Source organism: Rhinatrema bivittatum, chromosome 9 (genome assembly GCF_901001135.1).
Source record: "Rhinatrema bivittatum chromosome 9, aRhiBiv1.1, whole genome shotgun sequence".
NCBI lineage: Eukaryota > Metazoa > Chordata > Amphibia > Gymnophiona > Rhinatrematidae > Rhinatrema > Rhinatrema bivittatum.
The window spans coordinates 168,740,860-168,766,406 of record NC_042623.1 but is presented as its reverse complement, the minus strand read 5'-3'; the positions used below and the strand labels follow the sequence as shown (position 1 = coordinate 168,766,406).

The 25,547-nt window shown below is 45.5% G+C and overlaps 1 protein-coding gene across 3 annotated transcripts in view; it reads right to left on the bottom strand.

The window, feature by feature from the left end:
• FARP2 (FERM, ARH/RhoGEF and pleckstrin domain protein 2) overlaps nt 1–25,547 on the bottom strand; it is a 354,029-nt gene that overhangs the window by 215,060 nt on the left and 113,422 nt on the right. For all 3 annotated transcript variants that reach the window (XR_003858526.1, XR_003858525.1, XM_029614957.1), the window contains exons 3-4: nt 16,834–16,938; nt 15,214–15,256 (exon numbers count right to left, since the gene is read on the bottom strand). Coding sequence is in view for 1 of the 3 variants with exons in the window: in XM_029614957.1 (XP_029470817.1) it covers nt 15,214–15,256; nt 16,834–16,938 (148 nt within the window). In the remaining 2 variants the exon portion in view is untranslated. The remainder of the gene's footprint in view (nt 1–15,213; nt 15,257–16,833; nt 16,939–25,547) is intronic.

The window sequence follows — 25,547 nt, the reverse complement described above, 5'->3', positions numbered from 1 at the left end:
AGCAAGTACCTGGAAGACTGCACACAGTAGATCCATTTTTTGTTGCCCACTCCCTGGAATAAACCAGCTAATAATTATTTGTGGACTTTTCTTCCAGAACAGTATCCAAACATTTTTAAAAACTTACGCTGACCACATTATTTGGCAACAAATTCCATAGCTTAATTGTACATAGGATAAAATATTTTTTCACTCTATGTGCTTTATATATGCTATCCATTAATTTTATGAAGATTTCCCTTGTCTTTAAACTATCTGAAAAAGTACATAACTGTTCCATTCCACTCCTGATTGTATAAACCTCTATTATATCCCTTCAGTCATCTCTTCTCCAAGCTGAAAAGCCCTAACCTGTTTAGTCTATCATAAAGAAGCCAATCCATCGCCTCTGCTAGATCCATATTTCATGAGCTGATAACTATATGATTTAAACAGATCTATTATAAAATTACTTTTTAAAGTCCCATTTCCATAAGAGCAATACAAAGGTGCTAAAACATCAGTGTTCCATAGTCTTGATTCCAAGGGCCATGCCTACAGGAGAATTAATTTGGACAAAAGATCCAGGCCTCACAATTTGATTCTCTCCCCCTTACCTTTGGCAGGAGGAGAGCAGTGCTTAACTCCATCTGTTTCTCCTTGTCTACCAGCTTCAATCTCTAGACTGAATTTAGGGGGGCAGTAGAGAGACACTAAAGCCCTTAGATATTATGAAAAATCTCCATATAATATCCAATGGACCACGATCAAGAACCTTTAAACTTAATCCTCTGTTTGGTAGCCAGTGTAGATTGTGCAAAATGGGAGCAACATGGGCATGAAAGGGACATCCAGTTACCAACTGGCAGCAGAATGAACAACACATTTCAGTAAACCATTGTAGAGAGTTCAGCAGTGGCATAGAGAGAGATTGCCAGTCTATAAGAACTCTTTTGCAGGTCTGAATACTGTATTTCCTACTATAGGCACTGAAGCCTGCATGGGCTTTGCAGAGGACATGGGGGGAGCCCTGCTGTACTGGTGGAAACCACCCACAGGTCCAAAAAACTGTATTTATGACACCAGGGGCTGCAGGCTGGGACCCACTGAAGATTGCAGTGACAGCCCTTCATCCTGGAAGCAAGGCAGGGGAGGGAAGACTTGCTAGCTGGAGTCCACTCCACGCATAGCCAGGGAAAAGAAACTGCTGCTTTCTGCCAGAACTGCTTTGGAAGCATTACACTTCAGAGAGCATTGCTGGATATTGACTGCATTTACAGTTGTACACTCTTTTGTGCAGGATTGTGCAAAGGGACTTTTATTGTAGTACATAATTTATTTTCCCCTACAGACTAACAACCACAAATGCATACACATGCAAAAAAAAATATATATATATTACAATCAGCCAAGTTTCTACAGCTGGCACATATCCTTAGCAGCATGGACCGGAATAACTGGACAGACTGGATGGGCCAACTATTAAGAGAGTTTGCCCAGCTCAGACCACACCGCCAAGTCCATACGGCAAAACAGGAAACACTGTGCATGCTTCCTTACTCTGTGACAAGTCTTTACAGTCCTATAGCCAGAGCCTCTGTTCCCCGAGACAGATTTTTCAAGATTCTTTGGCAAGAGTTACAAATTCTGCAGCAATTATGTGGCAAATTTACATAATTTTGTATATATGCAATTTAAAACATGTTTGCTTTTTTACTTAATAAAAATAAAGTTTTCTTCTGACATTTCTATGTCCAGTTAATCTGGTTCTTTATTAGAGGAAAAGGGATCTTAGTGATTAGGGTTTGCGAGAAAGAGGGGATGGGATCTGGAATGGGGAGAAAGGAAATCTCAGAAGAGGGAAATGAATAAATCTTAGGCAGGAGGAGGAGAGGGATGAGGGATAAGAGATGGAGGAGAATAGAGGCACAGAGGGAGGAGAGGTCAGAGAAATCAAGGATAAGGAAAGGGAATGAGGGAAGAGGAATCACAAATGGGGAAAAAAGGAAGTATTGTAGATGGGGTGGGAGAAGAAAGCAGAGTTGCTTACTTGTAACAGATGTTCCCCTAAGACAGCAGGATGTTAGTCCTCACACATGGGTGACATCAACAGATGGAGTCCAGCACGAAAAACTTATGTCAAAGTTTCCAGAACTTTAACTAGGCATACTGAGCATGCCCTATACCACACATCCACGCGGGGTCCCTCTTCGGTCTCATAACATAGAATTACGATAAAAATAAAATAATAAAAAATTAGGAGAAACCCAGCTCCGCAGGGTGGTGGGCAGGTTTCATAAGGACTAACATCCTGATATCCTAGAACACCTGTTACAGGTAAGCAACTCCTTCTCCTAGGACAAACAAAATAGTAGTCCTCACACATGGGTGAATCCCTAGCTACAGGCTGCTCCCCAACACAAAAGGGGGAACAATAGACACCAACCAGGTGCCAACGAGCACAACAACCATGCTATTGGTAACAGAGGGGGAGACAGCCTGAACCCAAACAATGGGCCCTAGGTAGGGAGAGTTGGGTTCTACACTTCAAACAGATTCTGGAGGACAGCTGGCCAAACCTACTGTCATGTTGGTCATCCCTATCCAGACAGTAGTGAGATGTGAATGTATGGAGAGAACTCCATGTTGCAGCTTTGCAGATCTCCTCCACGGAGCTGCTCACAAGGGGTCATGTCACAAGGGGTCATGTCAAGGCTCTGACAGAATGAGCCTTGACATGACCCCAACATGCAATCCTGCCTGGGCACAACAGAAGGAGATGCAATCTCCTAGCCAACGGCAACTCCCAGTCTATTATAGAAACATAGAAATGAGGGCAGAAGAAGACCAAACAGCCCATCCAGTCTACCCAGCAAGCTTCACACTTTTTTTCTCATACTTGTCTGTTACTCTTGGCTCTTAGTAACCCTTTGGTTCTATTTCCCTTCCACCCCCACCATTAATGCAAAGAGCAGTGTTGGAGCTGCATCTAATTGAAATATCTAGCTTAATTAGTTAGGGGTGGTAACTGCCGCAAAAGCAAGCTACACCCATGCTTGTTTACCCAGACCATGTGATTCAGTCCTTGTTGGTTGTCTGAATATAGATCCACTTTTCTTCATTCCCCCTGCCGTTGAAGCAGAGAGCTATGCTGGATATGCATGAGTATCAGATTTTCTCCCCTGCCGTTGAAGCAGAGAGCTATGCTGGTTATGCATTGAAAGTGAAGTATCAGACTTATCTGCTTTGGGGTAGTAACCGCCATAACAAGCAAGCTACTCCCCGCTTTTTGTGAATGCAAATCTTTTTCCACATTTCCTCTTGCCGTTGAAGCTTAGAGCAACGTTGGAGTCGCATTAACCGTGTGAATGTTTATTGAATAAGGGTATTATCTCCAGGTAGTAGCCGTCATTCCCGCGAGCCACCCACTCTTCATTCACGTCCTCTAGACTTTATGGATCCACAGTGTTTATCCCATGCCCCTTTGAAGTCCTTCACAGTTCTGGTCTTCACCACTTCCTCCAGAAGGGCATTCCAGGCATCCACCACCCTCTCCGTGAAGAAATACTTCCTGACATTAGTTCTGAGTCTTCCTCCCTGGAGCTTCAAATCGTGACCCTTGGTCCTGCTGATTTTTTCCCGACAGAAAAGGTTTGTCGTTGTGTTTGGATCATTAAAACCTTTCAAGTATCTGAAAGTCTGTATCATATCACCTCTGCTCCTCCTTTCCTCCAGGGTGTACATATTTAGATTCTTCAATCTCTCCTCATAAGTCATTCGATGAAGACCTTCCACCTTTTTGGTCGCCCTTCTCTGGACTGCCTCCATTTTGTCTCTGTCTCTTTGGAGATACAGTCTCCAGAACTGAACACAGTACTCCAGGTGAGGCCTTACCAAGGACCTGTACAAGGGGATAATCACTTCCCTTTTCTTACTCGATATTCCTCTCTATGCAGCCCAGCATTCTTCTGGCTTTAGCTATCGCTTTGTCACATTGTTTCGCTGACTTCAGATCGTTAGACACTATCACCCCAAGGTCTCTCTCTTGCCCCGTGCACATCAGCCCTTCTCCCCCCATCAAATACAGTTCATTCGGTTTTCCATACCCCATATGGATGACTCTGCACTTCTTGGCATTGAATCTCTGCTGCCATATCTTTGACCACTCTTCCAGCTTCCTTAGATCCAGTCTCATTCTCTCCACTCCTTCCGGCATGTCCACTCTATTGCAGATCTTAGTGTCATCTGCAAAAAGACAAACCTTACCTTTTATCCCTTCCGCAATGTCGCTCACAAAGATGTTGAACAGGACCGGTCCCAACACCGACCCCCTGCGGCACTCCGCTCAACACCGCTCTCTCTTCAGAGTAAGTGCCATTTACCATCACACATTATCTTCTGTCAGTCAACCAGTTTGCAATCCAGGTCACCACCTTGGCACTCACTCTCAAGCTTCTTATTTTATTCACCAGTCTCCTGTGCGGGACCATGTCAAAAGCCTTGCTGAAGTCCAAGTAGATGACATCGAGTGATCTTCCTTGATCCAATTCCTTGTTTACCCCAGTCAAAAAAGTCAGATTTGTCTGACAGGATTCTTCCCCTGGTGAATCCATGCTGCCTCTGGTCCAGCAATTCTTCTGACTGTTCACTATTCCTTCTTTTAACAGCGACTCCATTACTTTTCCCACCTCCGAGGTGAGGCTAACTGGTCTGTAGTTTTCAGCCTCCTCTCTGTTTCCACTCTTGTGAAGCGGGATCACCACCGCTCTTCTCCAATCACTCGGCACCATTCCCATTTCTAGGGATCTATTGAACAGGTCACACAGTGGACCTGCCAGCACATCTCTGAGCTCCCTCAGTATCCTGGGATGAACCTCATCAGGCCCCCATGGCTTTGTCCGCTTTCAGTTTCCCCAGCTCTTGCCATACATTCTCTACTGTAAATGGAGTTACATCTACTCCATTCCCCTCTATTTTCTTGTTAACTAGCGACTGTCCTTCTCCAGGGTCTTCTTTAGTGAACACAGAACTGAAGTATTCGTTTAATAATTCTGCCATTTCTTCATCTGTCTCCACCCATTGATCCTTTTCACCTTTCAATTTCAGTATACCACTTTGGACTTTTCTCCTTTCACTGATGTATCTGAAAAATGTTGTGTCACCTTGCTTTACCTCTTTGGCGATCCTTTCTTCCACTTGAATTTTCGCTTTCTTGATTGCTTTCTTTGTCTCCCTCAGTTCCACTAGATATTCTTCCTTGTGTTCTTCTCTTTGGGATTCTTTATATTTCTTGAACGCTGTTCTTTTAGCTTTTATTTTGTCAGCCACCTCCTTTGAGAACCAGATAGGTCTCATTTTTCTCTTGCTTTTCTTTACTTTTCTAACATATAGATTAGTTGCCTTAGTAATTGCTCCTTTTAGTTTGGTCCACTGTTCCACAAATCTCTCATTCTCCCAGCCTTCTAGTTCTTCCTCCAGGTACTTCCCCATTTCATCAAAGTCCGTGTTTTTGAACTGCAAAACTTGAGTCTTCGTGCTACTTCTCCGTATCCTATTTGTGATATGAAACCATACTGTATGATGATCACTGGTGCTGAGGTGGACACCCACCTGGACATTAGAGACGTTATCTCCATTAGTGAGAACTAAGTCGAGTATAGCTCCCTCCCTTGTGGGTTCCATTACCTGTCAAAAGAAATGAAAAGTTGGGTGGACTGTCTATGGGCTTCTGTCCACTCCAGGTAGAAGGCTAAGGCTCTCTTGCAGTCTAAACTGTTCAGTGCTCATTCACCTTCATGTGAATAGGGCCTGGGAAAGAATGTTGGCAGGATGATTGACTGGTTAAGATGGAAGTCCATCACCACATTAGGCAGGAACATAGGGGTGGTCTTGCGTACGCACCCTATCATGATAAAATTTGGTATAAGGTAAATAAGTCACTAAGGCCTGGCGCTCGCTAACCCTGCTCACTGAAGTGACTGCCACCAAAAAATATTACTTTCCAGGTCAGGTACTTTAGGTCACAGGTATGCAGTGCTCAAAAGGAGCTTTCATCAGTTGGGCTAGTACCATGTTGAGGTCCCAAGACACAGTGAGAGGCCTTAGGGGCCTAGCCAAAAAGGCATACAACTATAGGCTGTACAAAGATAGGCTTCCCATCTACACCTTAGTGGTATGCGCCAACTGCACTCAGATGAACTCTAACGGAGTTGGTTTTTAGGCCACCCTCTGATAAGTGCAGAAGATAATCAAGCAGTTTTTGTGGGAGGCAGGAGAAAGGATCTAGGGCCTTTAGCTCACACTAAACGGAAAAACATCCTCCACTTCAGTCAATAGGAAGGCTTTCTAGAAGCTACCAGGACCCAAGACATATATTCGGAAAGATCAAGCGGCTGCAAAATTAACCTCTCAACACCTAGGCTGTGAGCAACAGGGCTTAGAGATTGGGATGCCGCAGCCTGCCTTGATCTTGCATCATGAGGTCTGGGGAAGCCCCCAGACTGATCAGTTTCTGGAAGGACAACTCCCAAAGGAGTGGAAACCAGACCTGTCTCGGCCAATGAGGGGCTATGAGAATCATAGTCCCTCAGTCCTGTCAAAGCTTCGGGAGAGTCTTTGTTACAAGAAGAAATCAAAGGATACGCATACAGAAAGCCCTTGCCCCAATGGCGAACAAAGGCATACGAGGCTGGCTTGCAAAACTGAGTCACCTTCCTGTTGCAGGGGGACATGAACAAATCCACGTCTGGCCATCCCCAGAGATTGAAGATCCGATTCACCAACCCCTGTTCCAGAAACCACTTGTGGGGCTTGAAGGCTCCACCATCCCTTGTGATCTGGACCGCTTCCTGACCCAGGAGGAATGACCCTGTGCTTCCCTGCTTGTTGACATACCACATTATTATTTGGTTGCTTGTCTGAATCAGGACGATTTTGTTGGACATCCAATCTCTGAAAGCCCACAGAGCATACCTGATCACCCGGAGCTCCAGGAAGTTGATTTGATATTGTGCTTCCTGGGCGGACCCACAGACCCTGGATGCGAAGCCAGTCTACTTGAGCACCCCACCCCAGGCTGGACGAATCCATGGCAAGGACAATTTAGGTGGGGAGAATTTGAAAAGGTATTCTCTGCTCCAAATTTGAGAGAACCCGCCACCAGGACAAGGAATCCCGAGAGACAGAGTGATGCAGGTGCAAGCCTGGAGATCCTGTGTTTCCTGGCACCATGGTGCCCTCAAGGTCCATTGGGCTTTGCGCATGTGTAAACATGCCAAGGAAGTAACATAGATGGTGGCGGCCATGAGGCCCAACATCTTAACATGTGCCGAGCTGATACCTGCTGATTCTGTTGAATCACCTCTGCTACAGACACCAAGTTGAACGCCCTGGAGCACGGCAGAAAGGCTTTTGCCTGAGCCGTGTCTAGCAGGGATCCTATGACTACCAATTGAGGTGACGGGCTGAGATGGTCAAATGTATGGACCGTTTTGCCCCTGCCTGAGAGGCGCTCTTGATCAGCCAATTGTCCAGACAGGGGAAACATGCATTCCCAGCCTGCAGAGGTGCGCCCCTGCCATGGCCAGGCACTTTGTAAAGACACGTAAGGCCGACGCTAGCCCGAACAGCAACATTTCATATTGGAAGTGGTGTTTTCCCCACCACAAATCTGAGAAACTTCCTGTGACCTGGGAAGATCACTATGTAGGTGACGTGTCCTTTAAATCTAGGGATGGACCCAAAAAACAAACTGGAAGCCGATCCAATATAGCTGTGTAGTGACCAAGAACAGCAAGATTGGTATATGGAAAAGACCTTTATTCTGACAGTATTCAAAGCCCTTGAACTTTTTCTTTTTGAGAAACCTGTTCAAGGCCCTCAGGTCTAGGATGGGATGGAGTTCCCCTGTTCTCTTTGGAATCAGGAAGTACCTGGAGTAGAATCCCCACCCTTTTCGCCCTGGTAATACAGGCTCAACTGCTCCGTCCATTAAGAGGGAGGAGAGCTCCATTCATAGTACCTCCTGATACACTACTGGCCCCCTGAACAGGCAGGGTGGGGGGGGGGGAATTTGGCGGGACACCTAATAGATTCAGTCGGTACCCTTGACGGACGATGGATATAACCCACTGGTCCGAGGTTATACTGGGCCACTGATTCGCAAAGAACTGTAACCTGCCCCTCCTGCATCTCGGGTAAGAGCAGCTGGCTTATGCTCCCTACAATCCAGTCAAAATCCCATTCCAGGATTTGGCTGAGGCATTTGTTAGGGTTTGGGAACTCGCTGCTGCCTGGGATGGCTGCAAGAGCTCATCCTCTGCGATTGGGAGCAAGGGATCAGAGGATAGTACTTCCTCTGGCGATAGAAAGACCTCCTCTGACCCAGCTTCGCAGACCTCCTGGCTGAGGAGGGCGGATCCGAAGTGCTGGCAGAGAGATGCTGGAGGGTCTCATGGTGATCCCGCAGCTGGGCCATCAGGTCCCTCACTTTGTCTCCAAAGAGATTCTCCCCAGTGCACTGCAGGTCAGTGAGTCTTTCCTGTACCACTGGGTGGAGATCCAAGGTCCGCAGCCATGCCATTCTATGAGCACCGATTCCCACCGTAGATACTCTCGCTGCCATTTTGAAATCACCTTGTGTTTTTCGTACTCCAGGCCCTGATGCACCAGCGACAGAAAAGTGGCTTGCTGCTCGGCCGCCTCCTGCACTTGCTTCCAGAAGTTGCGAGAATATTGGCTCATATATAGAGCTAGTAGGAGGCAATGCGGGCAAAGAGTATAGCTCCCTGAAAGATCTTCCTCCCAAGCAGGGCCGGTGCAAGGGGATTTGGCGCCCTAGGCGAGCCTTCTCCCTTGCGCCCCCCCGGTCTTGGCCCCGACCCTTACCTCATTCTCGATCACGCCCGCTGACTGGGGTTTTCTGGGTCGCAAGCAGGTTGGGCACTGCTTGCGGCCTGCCAAACTCCACTCCTCTTTGCCACCACTTGCGGCTCCATATGGCTCGCACCCAGTGGCGTACCAAGGGTCTCCGGTGCCCGGGGGCCAATGCATGTGTGTGCCTCTCCAGCATCCCCCCTTAATCCTTCTTGTACTAATGCTTAAGGTCACAGAAAATCAGTGGTGTCTCCAGACAGAAGAATTGGGGGGGGGTGCCAAAATGACATTTCTTCATCTCACCCACCTCTATAGCATGGATCCTGCTTTAAAATTGGTTATTAAAAAAAAGTGTTAATAAAAAAGTCCAAAGGGTCCTCTGCGTTATTTTAAAAAGCTGGCCAGTTTCACACTATAAAATTATGTTGATAGCCTCAGTCAACTGATTCTATGTGGCTATGAGAGTGAAGTCAGGAATATATAGGAAGGAACAGAATGTCAATATAAATCCTGTACCTCCAGTTCTGTAACTCTGTGCATCCACTGAAATTCCCCCAAACAATGGAGCTTGGATGTTTCCCTTACAGCTCATCATACTGAAAGATATTTTCAAATTCTGGTGTCACTTCACAGTAACAGCAGCACAAACAGCTTCCACTGCCAGGCACATTGTGAACTAACACAAAACACCACAAAAAAGACACTCAAAATCTATACTGCAATCCCATCATAACATAACAGTAATAACACCAAGGACTCAAACAACAATAACCCTACCTGTGAATAAGCAAGGGTAAATATTACACTGGGTCCTAGAATACCAATACTCCACCTACTGAGGAAACAAAACAAACCCGATTGCTATAGATCCCTATGCTAGCAGAATCTCTCATCATGGTCACACACACAGAGCAGAGACAGACCCTCACCAAATACAGAATACAAAATAAAGGAGCACAAATTAGAAAAAACTGAAATGGAAACCCCAAGAAGCCAGACTCTGTGTATTAACAATGGAAAAACAGAACCACCATTCTTCATAAAACAAATAAAATCAAGAAACATAAAGCATCAGTTATAATAGTAAAACCATACTAATAAAATAATATTTTAAAACTACTGATAAATAGAATTTCTATTAATTAAAATCATATACATTTTTTACAATTTCCTAAAACCAATAAAATATTTCAAAACAGCACATATATCAAATAACACACAATAATTAAAACTAATAAGGATTTTAAAAAGCCCCTGCTGTCCATACATGGGAGCTCTTGATTGAGGTTATCCTCTCTCTCTCACACATACTCACATGTCCATTCTCTCTCACACATACACTGTCACATACATACACATTCATGCTCTTATACCCAACCATAACCTCTCGCTCTCACAGACACTGACACACTCAGGCTCTAAGGCACTCTCTCCCCCTCCACACTCTTACTCCCCTGGATTTTCTCATACACACTCATGCTCTCACTGGCTCCCTCACATACACACAAACACACACTCCCAGGCAAGCTTCCAATCGTTCTCACACAAACACACACACAGGCAAGCTCCCAGTCATTCTCACACTGACCCCCAGGCGGGCTCCCATTCATTTTCACACCACTCCCTCCCCATCCCCCAGGCATGCACACATTCATTCTCACACCCAGACCCCCAGGCAGGCACCAATTTATTCTCACACACACACACACATACAGCACAAACAGGCAGGCATCTATTCTCACACATACAAACCCCAGGAAGACACCCATTCATTCTCATACACAGACACACCCTCAGGCAGGCACCCATGCATTCACACACATACACCGCCAGGCAAACTCCCATTCATACACATGCACACACTAAAGGCAAAGACCCCCCCTCTCTTTCTTTTGCCAGCAACCTCAGAGCCTCTCTCATTCCTCTGCTGCCACTGTCACTGTTGCTGTATGGCTATTGCGGAGGTGCTGATTGCTACTATTGGCACTGAAGCCCATTCTGCTGCCTCCTCTGTGCAGGCCTCATGGTACATTGTGAGATCCGCATAGAGAAAGTGCTACTCTTGCACATTCCCAAAGATTACATGTTCCAATCAGTAAAAAATAATTTATTTTTTTCTACATTTGCTGTCTGATCTTAGTTTTCTAATCAGTTGGTCACAGGCTTTTTTTTTTTTCCACCTTCCCTTTCTTATTTTTTTGCCAATTCCTTTTATAACATATTTCTTTTCTCTCCATCTGTCTTCTTCCCTCAAACACACAGTCAGGTTCTCATTCTCACATGCTTTCTCTCTCTCTCACACACACACACATACACAGGCACTCACTCTCACATGCTCTCTCTCATACAATCATGTATACACCGTCTCTCTCTTGCACATGCTGTCTGACTCTGGCACACAGGCTCTCTCTCACTCCCACATGCTGTCTTGCTCAAGCACAGGCTCTCATTGTCACATGCTCTCTCTCATACAATCATTCATACACACAGTCTCTCACTGGCACATGCTGTCTGACTCTGGCACACAGGCTCTCTCTCACTCCCACATGCTGTCTTGCTCAAGCACAGGCTCTCACTGTCACATGCTGTCTCTCTCACACACACACAGAGGCTCTCACATGCTGTCTCTGCAAACATTCAGGTCCTCACTCCCACACACAGTCTCTCAACTCATCTCATACACGCACACATACACACTGTACAAACCCTCAGTCTCTCTCTCACCTCTGGGCCTCCTCTTCACTGCCGCTGCAGGATGGGCTCTGCAGCGGCCCCGGACTTCTCGAGCTGCGCTGCTCCTCTTCTGTACGCGGCTGATGCTCCTCCTCTTTCCTGCCCGCGCGGCTCCGGCAACATTTTTCTTCCGGGGCCGCGCGGGCAGGAAGGAGGAGAAGCTCCTGCATTGGCTGATGCACCTCCTCCTTCCTGCCCGCGCGGCTCCGGCAACATTTTTCTTCCGGGGCCGCGCGGGCAGGAAGGAGCTGGAGCACCAGCATGTTTAGACGCGATTGTTTTCTTCCGGCCGTGGTGACTTGAGCTCCACCACGGCCCTGCCGATCTTCTTGCTGTGTGTATTCGGCACACAGCACAGCAGTAGTTCACCGCTCAGCCGCTATTGGGATGACGTCCACCGGCGGCCATTGGCCATCAGCGGCTCGGCGCCCCCTAATGCTCAGCACCCTAGGCGATCGCCTAGTTCGCCTAGTGCTTCCGCCGGCCCTGCTCCCAAGAGCGTCCAGGACTCTGATCCTTCCCCGGAGATGCCAAGGCATGGATCCGAGAGCAATTGGCCCTCTTGAGAGAGAATTCGACCACCACTGATAAGAACATTGAGATGTTCCAGTAGCAGTTCTAGCAGGACAGCGTGGGACCGATACCGCCTTTGCCGCTGGCTCGATGCCCTGCAGTGCCCGATCGACCACCAGCTGGGCTCTACGCTCCAACTACTCCTCAAAAGTTACTGATGCCAAAATGGACTGGGAGGCAGGAGGGATGAACAGATCTTCCTCGAATCCCCGGTGGATCGACGATTGACACCAGGACCGGTGGAGACAGTCATGGACCCCTGGCATCGATGGAGGACAGGCACTCCTTGCCATGGAGTCGCTTTGGCAGCATCACAGCAAGTGCTGGCACTAACCCGAGCCCAGCACAGTGCATCGAAGGTGACAGGTGCCGACGCTTCCTCAGCTTCCCTCAGTGCTCAGCCTGGTCTTTCCCTGGTGCTGAGGTCGAAGACGAACCCATTATCCTCCAGCTGGAAGAGATTGACAGGGACCGTCCCCAGCACCCCATCTGCAGACAGCATCAATGCAGTGGACAGCTCCCACTGATGTCGATGGCTCGGTGAGACTCCATGGTCCTTTGCCATCGATGCCACCAATGCTGATGGCTCAGACTCTCACCCCGAACAGCTTCTCCATCTAGTCAAGGCGAGCGCTATGTCCCTTCAGGGTCATTTGGTCACACAGGCAACACCCCCCGAATGACATGTGATGCCCCCAGGCAGAGGATACACATCGTGTGGATCCGTGATGGACATTGTCTTCGGGCACTGAACGATATGAACTGAACAGGGCAAAAATGAAAGCAGAGACAGCTGGGTGATAGACTCTACCAGGCACTAAGGCACCGCCACCATGGTGGGGGGGACAGGAGTGAAAGTCAACTTACCCAACCGCCAAAAAACCTCACAGACAGAGGGAACTGAAGAGGGACCCGCACCCAAAAAAAAAAAAAAAGTGAATAAAAACAAAAACTATTGGTAGAAAAGTTTTCCAAGCAAGTTTTTAGAAAAAAAGCCATGAGCTCAAGTATTCGCTAGATGAAAGCTCTGCAGGGGGGTGGGGGGGAAAGAGACTGAAGAGTAACTCCACGTGGATGCATAGTATAGGGCATGCCTAATCAAAGTTCTGGAAACTTTGACAAGTTTTCCATGCTGGGCTTCATCTGATTATGTCATCCATGTGTGAGGACTACCATCCTGCCTGTTCTAGGAGAAGGGAAGATCAGGATGAAAAGGAAAACTGAGTAAGGGAGTGGAGAAGGAGCAAAGATAGGAAAGAAGTTACAGACCCACAATCACATTTCATCCCATTTTTTGCTTACCCTCCCCTCCAAAGCCCCTTTGATTCTCTCACATCCCAATAGCCCCTAGAATCCTATTACTCATATTTAAAATCACTACCCCACCCCCCTCAAGTTCAGCACAGGTTACAACAATAATATACACATTAGATTAAACATACATGAATCAACATGAAATAAATGCTGCTAAAACGTAATAGGATCTGGCTGTCGAACTAATTCACTATTACACTTGTGAGTGAAAAGCCTGAGTGAATAAATATGTTTTTAATGTTCTCAAATTCCTTAGGATCTGCAATAGAGCATAATTCTACTAAAAGAATTCAAATAGTTGGTCCTGCAATAGAGAAGGCTCTTTGAGTAAATGAGAGACTAGTGTATTTAGCAACTGGTATGTCAAGATGACATCGCCTCGTTCCACTTGCACTCATGCTGATCCTCTCATTCACTATCCACACCCACTCCAATCTCCTCACATTGTCTTCCATTTCCTCTTTCACAATAGCACTTTCTCCCATGCCCCACAATGCTTCTGTCACTTTCTTCTCTCTCTTGCTCTTCCCCCCCCCCTCCTCCATGATCCCTCAGTCACTCTTCCAAGGAACAAGGTCTCTTCACTCACCTTGCCTCATTTATTTGCTCCTACCTCCTCCCTTTCTCCCCTTCCACCATGATCCTTTCACTCTTCCATTTACTGCATCCCTTCAATCTCTCCTTCACTGCTCCCCATCCCCTTGCTCTTCATTTACTGTCCTTTTCCACCATTACCTTACTCTTGTTCACTTCCCTTCCACAACTCCTCACTGTCTGAACAATTTGATTCCCCCCACCAGATCACCTCATCCTCCCTGGCTTTCTTCTCTCCCCCCCCCCCCCCCCCCCAAATCTCCTTATTCTCCCTTGTTCATACTACCTCCCCCATAATCCCTTCACTCACTCCATGTTGCTTTTTCTCACACTCCTTCCCCCTTCTCACTCATTGATTTCCAACCCCCTACTCACCTTTCCTTCATTCCCACTCCCTCACCATCCCCATGATGCAATCATCCTCCTTCCCTCACCCCAACTCACTCATTGACTCCCATTATGAATCCATCTTCCCCCCCCCCCCTCACTCACTCCCCTGATCTCTCAATCACCTTCTATGAATGGCAAAAGGAAAGCTATATCCTCTCTCTCTGCTGCTGGGCCCCAAGTTGTGCTCTGAATCACGTAGCTCAAAGTGCGACATTCAGGCACCAGCAGTAGAGGAGGATGCGGCCTTCCTCCTTCTTCCAGCTATGGAGAGTGAGTGAAGGGATCGAGGTGGTAGCAGCAGGCAATCAAGTGGGTGGGTGGGTAGGTGGGTGCTGGAAGCAATGTGTCATCTCACTGCTACCAATGATGCTCCTCTTCTGGGGTCAAGAAGGCCGGAGAAAGAGGAATGCACAGTGTCATGTCCCACAGCTGCCAATGCTAAGTCTCAGTTGGGTACAACCCAGCCCTGAGCTTCCCACAAACATTTGGACAAAACTGTCCAATTCCACAAGAAGTACTGAATTTTGTAGTCCTAACCATGGCCACACAAATTGCAGGAGACCAAGGACCCTGAAAATAGCACATGCCATGCACAAGTAGGGCTCCCTGGGTACCATGATGTAAAATCCTATTGTGAATGGCAGTGTGAAGAAAAGGACAAATCCAGGAGAGGCTGGCAGAACTCAGACACAATGAAAACAACCTCGGGCACAAGAAAGCTGCAGAAACCTCTATAAAATAAAAAATTGTACTTACTTCGCATTTGTTTATCAACAGACTTCATGGGGTCAAGCCAAGTCTAAAGAGGAAAACAAATGGTAAAAAGATTTTTTTTTTTTTTTTTACAGAAGGGAAAACTTGCATGCTTAAAAACAAAACAAAACAAAAAAAACACACATGATGTGAGTCTTTCCAAAAGTGGCAAACACAAGACACCAGTCTCAAGACATGCACAGCAATGAAAGGTGTAAAAAAATAATGTCCCCTTAAAAATGCTGAGATACCCACGGAAGTTCAAAACACAAGACCTGGGTTGTGCTAAGGTGGTCCACCTAGATTTCTAGCATTATATAAAACTCTACGCCAGGGCTTCCCAAACCTTTGACCAATGAGACCCCATTTTAGCAGTTGAAAATTCAAATAACCCCAAAGGACGACCATGGGTGCAATCCCCCTCAATAACCATTCCTTCTTACAATCCAGCTGATCCCTCTTTCAACCTCCAACCTTTCCAAATCCCCTCCAGCAGATCCCCTCTTTCAACCCTCAACTGATCCCCTGTCATCCTGTCCCTCTCACCCCATCCCCTGACAATGCTGCCAAGTGAGGCGCCAGTGACCCCAGCTGAAGGTTTTGTTACCCCCATCTGGGGTCCCGACGCACAGTTTGGGAAGATGCCCTGCTCTAAGCTGATGCTGAGGCTTGTTTAAGAGCCTATGGCAAGGCACAGTAAGAGTCACTTTCACTGCATCTACCCTTCAATTCATATTCACTAAAAAACGAGATATTTAAATACTTAAAACAGACAGATTGAAACACAACTTACTAACACTGATCAAACGAATTTGGTTTTGTTGCAATAGGAGAGAAATCAGTTTTACATTTCTTTAGCTTTAGAGAGCTATCACTGCGACATTACAAAATTAAGCAGCAGCATACAGAGATCTAAAATGCAGCTTTCCAGCCACCTAATATCTTATAAACATTAAACGATATACCTCAGAAGAAAGTTAGTTCATGAATCAGATACTTTGGCAAACAACCTTTCCAAGCCTGTAAGGTTCACCTTAAAGGTTCAGGCTCCCTATAAGCCCTTTGGAAGAGATAAATGTTGAAATCCTCAATATAAAAGAAATTGAAGTATGATAGAAGCACAAAACAAAGGTGCATTTTCCCTCCTCAGAGCAAGTGAAAAGTTGGCACAGGAAGTTGATAGCAAAGCTGTCAAGCAACTGTAATTCTGCACCAATTCAAACAAAAAAAAAAACCACTATTCGCTCACAACCTTTACTCTTTATCCTCATACGAATTTTCAAGTAGATCCATGTTGAGTTGCAACATGCGAACAGACAGATGCACCATTGACAAATTCTCATCCACTAGTGAAACATGCCTAAAACCATGAGGACTGTCGGCAACAACTTCAATTGTCAGTAGCCTAGTGGTTAGAGCAGTGGGATACGAACCAGGAGACCAGGGTTTGAGTCCCACTGTTGTTCCTTGTGACCTTGGGCAAGTCACTTTCCCCTCCATTGCCTCAGGTACAAGCTTAGATTGTAAGCCCCCTGGGGATAGGGAAATACCTACAGTACCTGAATGTAATCCGCTTTGAAGTGCTGAAAAAAAAAAAAAGTGTAAAAATCTAAATAAACGTACCCAGTGCAACTGGTTGTTCTGGAATTCAACCCCAAAGTAATCCGTCTCGATCAAGTTTAAATGCTTGTACACCTCATTCAGCAACACGTGACCGTAACATTTTGTCTAGAAGAGAAAAACAAAACATTTCAAATTTTAAGATGTCAACCTAAAGTTGCTTAAGTTACAAAGGGGCAACAGGCATCAGCAGTAGAATAAAGACAGTACTTCAACTTGCTGAGCACAACATTACTGAAAAAGTAGAGGAGTTTCTCTTTTACAGAAACCTTGGTGATCGCTGAACCCATGTGCTGCAGGATCAACATTACAATAATTGTACAGCATTAGTGCAGATATTGACTTCCAACCTTTCCCCAAAAAGGAACCAATGTATCTCTGGAATTCTTCTCTCTCTCTGCTTACCTCCTCACCCACAGTAGGGTCCAATTTCTCACCATCACAAAACTGACAAGGGTCTCAGATTAGCAAGAATTGGATCACAGATAAGACAGACCATCATTTTATACTTTTTTACACTTCTTTGAGGATCAGAGAATTAGTTCAAGGGCACGTGTTGGACGTGGTTTATTTTATGGTCTGGGGAACTGATAAGCATGGGGTTTACCCTGCACGGAGCAGCAGTTACTATGCTTAACAGAAAGCATGGGGATTACACCCCTACTAAGAAGCCTTGATGCTTTTCACACAACTGCAACGCTGCCCTCCACTTTGAATGGGGGGGAGGAGGGGGGGGGGAAGTGGAATTGAATTCAGAGGTGCAGAAGGAGATACTTAACTAGTAGAAAAAAGTGTTCATAATGCCTCTGTACACATTATTGTTGAGACATCACCTAACATAATATGCATTTCTGGAGGTCGTATTTCTAAAAGCATATAGAAAATGGGCAGATGGTCTATTCTAGAGCAGCGGTTGCCAAACTGGAGTCTACCAGATCATAACAGGGAGTCCCATGAGCTGTGGAAGGAGATGAGAAAGCCCACGCCAAGAAGAGACCTGACAGGCCACTGCCAGACCTCATCCTGCGGGATCAGAGCTCATCTAGCAAGGATCAGCTCTAACTGGGGTATAGAATGCAAGGAGACGAGAGAGATACTCCAGGGCCTATTTGTTTAAACATTTGAAGACAAAGCAAAGGGACTTTTTTTTTTTTTTTTTAGAAAGTATAAGAGGTTTGACTTTAAACTTTATTTCAATCGATAGTCAATGTAGTTTGTAGAAAATGGGTATTATGTAGTCCTATAGTTTGGTCCCTACCAGGATTCTAGCCACAGTGATTTGCACGAGTTGTAGTTTGAAGCAGGACTAGGAGATACCGTTCACAAAAGAATTACAGTAATATAACCAACTACTGATTAGTACATGAATAACCAATGCCTTGTATGTTTTGCACTAACTCTGGGACAGGATGCACTAAAGAATTCTTCACATTTTGTGTATATGGGAAAAATGCTTAGCACATCTGGCTCTTTGTTAGGGAACAGTTTGAATTAATCAATCAGCTTTTGACCACCACCACCACCTCTCCCACTTTTGAAAAAAATTTTTTTTTTTTTTTTAAAGTAATCATTTTGAAAGATAAGTAAATGGATAATAGCAAGAGTTAAAGCCTTGACTGATGATTGGCTGTTTGCTATTTGTGATGTATTATTTGATTAATTGCTTCACCTGTAAGGCTCAAGGCAATGTATCAAAATACATTGCCTTGAGCCTTACAGATGAAAAGTGTTTTAAAGAAATAAAACTAGGGGAAAGAATGATGTGGAAGGGTGAGTGAAAGCTGAGATGTGGAAAAAGCTACAGAAGACTGAAAAGAGAAAGCTGAAGAGAGAAAGATGGAAAGATTGAGGGAGAAAAAAAAAACAAAAACCTGAGCTCAGGTCCCCAGTGGCGGCGGCGGCAAATGGTGGCACTGTGAACAGAAACCCCGCAAAAGGGAGGTGTTCAAACAGCAGAAGATTTTTTTTTGAGGGGGGGGGGGGGAAGGAATGTACACACTCCCATTCACTTGCAAAACTTACGTACACAAGTGTGCACAAATCCCAGAAAAAAAGTAGAGGAATCATAGTCTTCCTGCACACTAGAATATTTGGTATGTTACAGAAGACCATTTGGTAAGTTTCATAAAGATTTGTAAATCATTCCCAAGGCAAAGCCTACTTGGGAAAAATCAAACATACGAATCAGGCAGACCACAGGTAATTCAGAGATTCTACAGCCAGAAATGACATTATGATCTATTTACTCCCAATCCAGCCTTTGGAAATCTGGCTAGCAGGCGCACAGACAGTTAAATATGGACCAACTCATTTATCAAAATACAAGTGTGGAAAAACAAAACAAGTTCAAACTTTTATGTAAAGTGTGGAAAATAGATGGAAAAAACAAAACACCATGAAAAAAAAAATTATTTAAGAGTCAGGAAATGACAATTTCCATCAAAGCTGCATGAACTCTAAAGTGGTTTTCCTCCTGCTCGTTTCCACTGCTATTTCAGTGCCATAGTTATCAATGTCCTCCGATGCATATCAGCTTGTGTCAGCAGCAAGAGCGCTGGGGGCAGGAGGGGCGTCACAGCCCGGCGTACCCCTCAGCAAGCCCTACGCATCATGGTTTAACTGCAAACGTTTTCCAGCCCAATACCCCGGAGATATTTTTTTACCACTGCAAGGGATGGTGTTTACTGAAACAAGTCAGAATAGGTAATGCTCGCACAGTGCCTTGTTCCCATCTCACGTAAAGAGTGCCGGTAGTACTGCTGGCTTCGACGAGAACCAACACAGGGAGAGGAGGGTGGGGAGATCACACGCAGTTTTCTTCCTGTTACTCACCTATAATCACGCAACAGAAAAACCGTGACACGCTGAAATCAGACAGCATAAAGGTCAGGTACATTTAATATGCATTTTAACACCTCTTCCCCATCCAGATAAAGCCGTCTTAAGTCAAGAGGAATGCCTGCTCTGTGATATTTGAGCATGATATTTGCTTTAGACCTTTGTTCACAATTATAAAAGGAGTACGTGACAGCATAAGAATTACCACCCAGAGCTCGTTAATAAAGATCACAACTGGACTCAGAAGTTTATGGTACCTGTTAATAAATATTCACATTTAAACAGGAAAAAAAAAACCCCTCTGAATACTCGACACCATACGGCGATGGTAACTGTGCCTTGTGGACTGTATGCAAAATTAGGAAAATCTGCTTGCAGGGAACAATTCTTCCATTCTGACTGAAACCATCTACGCCCAACAAATTCTCTGCAGCCCATCCCCCACAGCTTCGGTGATTACTTTTAGTTTGGGGATGGGAGTGAAGAGGTCTTGACGTCATCAGACGGCGCTGATACAGACCCAGATCTCAGAGCTCGGTAAGGGAGTTCCCACGCCCGCACGCTGCCTCACGAGCCCCTCGGTCTCTCCCAGAGCTTCAGCTTCAGCAAGGTGCTCAAGTTCTCCAAAAAGGCAGGCAGGTACTGAGAATGGTTAATTCATCCTGCCTATGCAGTGCCCCACTAACAACCCGCTCATGCATCCTGTCTACAAGAGAACCCTGTTTACAGGTAAGCAAAACTTGTTAATGGAGAAAGCAAGCAGGCATGAATTAGCCATTAAGCATGGAAAGTTGAAAGTTGAGGACTGCACCGTGGATGAACTTAAAGACAACTGAGCCAACAAGTGGAGCGTGGCCAACTGGTGAACACTGAGCAGATCTACTTCTCCAAAGTTACTGGCTCCTCAGGACGTGTGTCCAAGCAATATAATGGGATGTCAAGGTGTGCACGGACGACCAAGTAGCAGCTTTGCATGCATCTTCCATAGAAGTTCTCTCATCCACACAACCTCCCCTGCCCCATACATACAGTTTCCCTCTCACTTTTACCCAGCAATTTTCATGGCTGTCACCCAAAAACACTCTCCTGGATATAGGTGCCAGGAGTCAGAATTTAGGTGTTGGGTTGACCTGGTACCCAGGATTTCTCCAGCCGTGCCCCAGCCCCTCTCCCACATCCCTCCCCAGCTGATCACGTTTCATCCCCCACACTGGAGTTTCCTTTCTGTCATTTATTCACCCGATCCCCTCCACCAGCTGATCTCCCTTCTCCTCAACCCAAACCCCCATCCAACCACACAGTAGTTGAAAATAATAACAGTTATGTAATTCAAAAGGGCATAGGGTAAACACAGAGGATCCTTACTGGATAGAGGATGGAAAATTATAAAATTGGGAGACCTGTGGTTAACTTTTAAGTGTAACATTTCTGAATGAGGGTAACCTGCACAGAGTGGCAGTTACAATCTTAAACAACCTGATGGGTAGACCGGATGGGCCATTAAGTCAACCATTCCTCTCTCTATCCTCTCCCTCTGCACCCAAGCATTTTTCTTTCACCATCATCCTTTCCACTTGTTTGGACTCCTTGAGATCAACAATATGATCACCCCTGGATCTCACTCTTATTTCACGCTTGGAAAATGTACCCTGTACACTAGAAGGTAAAATTGTGTTGCTGCAGCCATGACATTGGTTAGTAGCTCTCGAGGATGGGAGTTGAATATCCCTGTTCTAGGCCATTCCTCAAGCTTTACTACATCTTCTGTGCTTGCCCCATGCTTTCTTGAATTCAGACAGAATGGAGGCTATGCATGCAAATCTATCTCATGCATATTCGTTGTAGATATCCTAAAAAAAAAAACAGGCCTATTTATGGCTCCTGAGGACCGGAATTGGTCACCCCTGCTCTAAGGTATACATATTTAAATCTGTCTGTCTCCATATGGTTTACAACAAAGACTACTGACCATTTTAGCAGTCACCCTCTAACAGATTCCAAAATAGGGAAGCAGCAGCAATAGACCAGAGTCAATGCACATTTACAAGCTTCCAGCTCTCACACTGGAGCAGAGGTGGGGCCTTGTCAATACACTACCAGCTGTAAATCAGAGTGGGTCCATGCAGTGAGGGGCTTTATTCCTGTGACAACCCCCTCTTCACCCTGTCCACTAATTTTACAACACCATTTAGAGTCATGATCCAGTTTGGGAATCATCGTGTTATATACAGAGAAGCCACCATATATGTACTGCAGTCTACCCAAATATCCCTACAACCAGCAGTATTTTCTCGATAACCACAGGAAAAATGGGTACTAATGCACAAACTATAACAGCCAGAATATGCTAAGTAAACAAACAGTGACACTCAGCATGACAGGGAGCCTACCTAATCTCTATATGTGGGCTGAAATAAATAAAACTGCCTCTGCAGTCATTTATTTTTTACAAGTCTAAACTGCTCTATGTTTGCCTAGAGCTTTACATGATACAGGCTGGTCCTACAAGTTCTTCTCTTCCTCATGCCCATAAAAGCAGATCAAAACAGAGTATGTTCTCCCAGCTTCATGCCATTAAAAAAACATTTACAACTCGTTATTAAAATTCACGTGTCTCACTCACACCCACTCAAAGCTCTCTTTGCAGCCAGTCTTTGATCTGTAGATTCCTGGACTCTTCAGCCCATGAGCAGTTTCCCTAAATCAACTCCATATCCTCCCACACAACCACTCACATCATCATCTAATCAGATAAAAAGCACCTCAAATTATTTCAATAGTGCAGACAACCTAGAACGCAGTGAACCATCAGCAATTACAGTGAAAAACACTTAGGGGTAGATTTGAAAAACGTGTGTGCATCATCCAGCGCGCGCTCATAAACTCGTGATTTTATAACACGCGTGCGCCAGCACGCACATGTTATAAAATACAGGCGGCGCACACAAGGGGGGTAGAATTTTGCAAGTTTCGCGTGGCAGTGCATCGCAGCCTTCCCCAGTTCCCTCCCAGTCCGCTCCATTAAGGAGCGGACTGGGAGGGAAGGGACACTATTACAGTGAATTTCTAGGGAGATCCTGCTCAAAATATTTAAAATCCTGCATCTTTAAGTAATAACTTTTTTCTGTATTAATTTAAAATGTAATTACTTAAAGACTGTCATGTAAATTGTGTTATTTTGACCAATGTAAAGTTTGCAGAATTTTAAGTTTTTGTGTGCGGAATTCCCCTAGGAGTAAATGTATTCTGTGACATATGCTCCCTCTCTGGCATCCACACTCAAGCACCCCCCATGAACACACACACCCTCTTCCCCCCCCCCCCCCCCCCACCACCACACACACACACACACACACACCTCTCTACAAATACTCACTCTCACCGGGGCCTTCATCTTTGATGCGAGCAGACCGGTTCCCAATTGTGGCACGCTGGGGCCTTCATCTTCGCCGCAAGCAGGACATACTACCCTCGCAGCATGCCGGGGTCCACTCTGCCATTTTCTATATAGAATTTGGCAATTCTGAGCGGGGGGACGGGGGACGGGACTTCTGCGCAAATTCTGAGCTCCGCAGTAGTGCAGAATTCCCCCAGGACTAAATACATTAGAACACCCACACTGCAGTCAATATCTACACTTTCCAAACTGGGTAAGATCCCAACTTTCAGGCAAAGCAGCCCTCAATGCTTCTTTAGAATTGGGAGTAGATCCAGAGGACTAAAGTAGGGCGAATGTGATTCCTATTTATAGTCAAATCACTGCTAAAACAGAGGATAGTGCAATTTTTGGAATCCAATGGATTGCAAAATCAAAAGTAACACGGTTTTATCAGAGGTAAACCTTGTCAGACAAATCTGATCAATTTCTTGGATTAAGGGAGAGTGCTAGATGCAGTGTACTTGGATTTCAGTAAGGCTTCTGACACAGTTCCATATAGGAGACTTATAAATAAACTGACCAACCTTGGTATGGGACCTAGAGTGACTAACTGGGTTAGAAACTGGTTGAATGGGAGGCACAGGGTAGTGGTAAATGGAGTTTTCACCGAGGAGGGTGGTGTGCCTCAAGGATTGGTCCTTCGACTGGTTATTTTAAACATTTTTGTGAGCAACATAATGGAAGAATTGTCAGGAAAGGTTTGTTTTTTTACCAATGATACCAAAATCTGTAACAGTGCAGACAGTCAGGAAAGTGTGGAAAACATGAGGAGGGATTTAGCAAAGCTCAAGAAATGGTCTAGGATATGGCAGCTAAGATTAAATGATTAAAAAATGTAGAGTAATAGATTTAAGATACAAAATCCCAAGGGAGAGGTACAATATGGGAGGTGAAATTCTTTTAAGCACAAAGGAGGAATGGGATCTGGGAGTGATTATATCTGATCATCTGAAGGTGGCCAAACAGGTAAATAAAGTGACTGCAAAAGCCAGAAAGATGCTTGGCTGCATAGGAAGAGGAATGGTAGCAGAAAAAAAGGATATTGCCCCTGTATAAATCCTTGGCGAGACCTCATTTGGAATACTATGTATAATTCTGGAGACCAAACCTTCAAAAGGATATAAACAGGATGGAGTCAGTCCATAGGGTGACTACTAAAATGGTCAGTGGTGTTCGTTCTAAAACATATTGAGATAGACTTAAAGATGTAAACATGTACACCCTAGAGAAAAGGTAAGATAGGGGAAACACAATAGACATTTAAATATCTCAAAAGGTTTTCATGCACAGGAGGCGAGCCTCTTTCAATGGATAGGAAGACTAGATGTTTATCTGTAGAGAGAGAGATATAGTCTATGCTGATGTACAGATGCTCTGCATCTTACAAACCAGGTCCTCTAGATCTTCCTATCCAGCTCCTCCTCATAACCTTCCAATGTCAACATGGCCTGGAAAGCAGAAAGGGAGGCCACATTTTCCTAGGACACCAGAGGAATGCCTGTGACTGATACCTGGACCCTCAGATTGTTGAATTCCCAGCAATGCATGCAGGATAAGCCCTCTTCCTCAAGGAGATGCTTTGGGGGATTCAAAGCTCCCTGAATATGCAATGCTGGAAGTGGGGACTCCACTAGAGATTGATGCAGATGCTTCTTGGCCTTTACACGATGCACGTCATTGGGGCCCTCCAATGCTAGTACCAAAGAGGTGGAGCCAGTCGATCTCTTCAGGTGAAAGGATCCAATCATGGCCTGTCTCCTTGATCCTGTTGGTTTTCATGTTGAGGGGGACTGATGTCTTCCTGATGTTGAAGCCTCTATCATCAATGGGCTGTACTTACAATAGCAGCGGAGCATTTCCATGATGTCGTGATTAGTCCACAGGCATAGGACACGTCTATTATGTGATAGACATGAGTCTTTCACACAGGGGGCACTGTAAGCTCCTTCTAGGACATCAACTGAAAAGTTAATGAAGCAAAATCAAACTCCTTAATATGGGGGAAAATGCATCAACACCATCTTGATGCACCACAGAGCTTCCAAAAAAATTTAAGGAAACTTAATGCTCGAAAAACCTACTTAAAAGGTGACTAAGGGGGGGGGCGTGGTTAACGCAGCCGATGAAAGCAGACGCATAGCTCTTGAGCTCTGCTCCCCCACGAGCCCGCTATCCGCCCCAAAGGCAGCGAACCGGGTAGATTTTTTGCGAAATTGCCTGGAAGACTTGCACTCAGGGTCCGCGCACCTTTTTTTGATGGCTACCAAGCAAAAACCAGCCGATCTTCGGCAATTTTCTTACAACAAATTACCGCCGGATCCGGAGCAAGATGGCGCCTCGGACGGCGACTTCAGCGCGGGGGAAGGTGAGGAGGCCGAGGAAACGCGCGCGCTGGCGCCCGGCGGGGCTGCTCCCTCGACAGCTGATTATCTCACAAGAA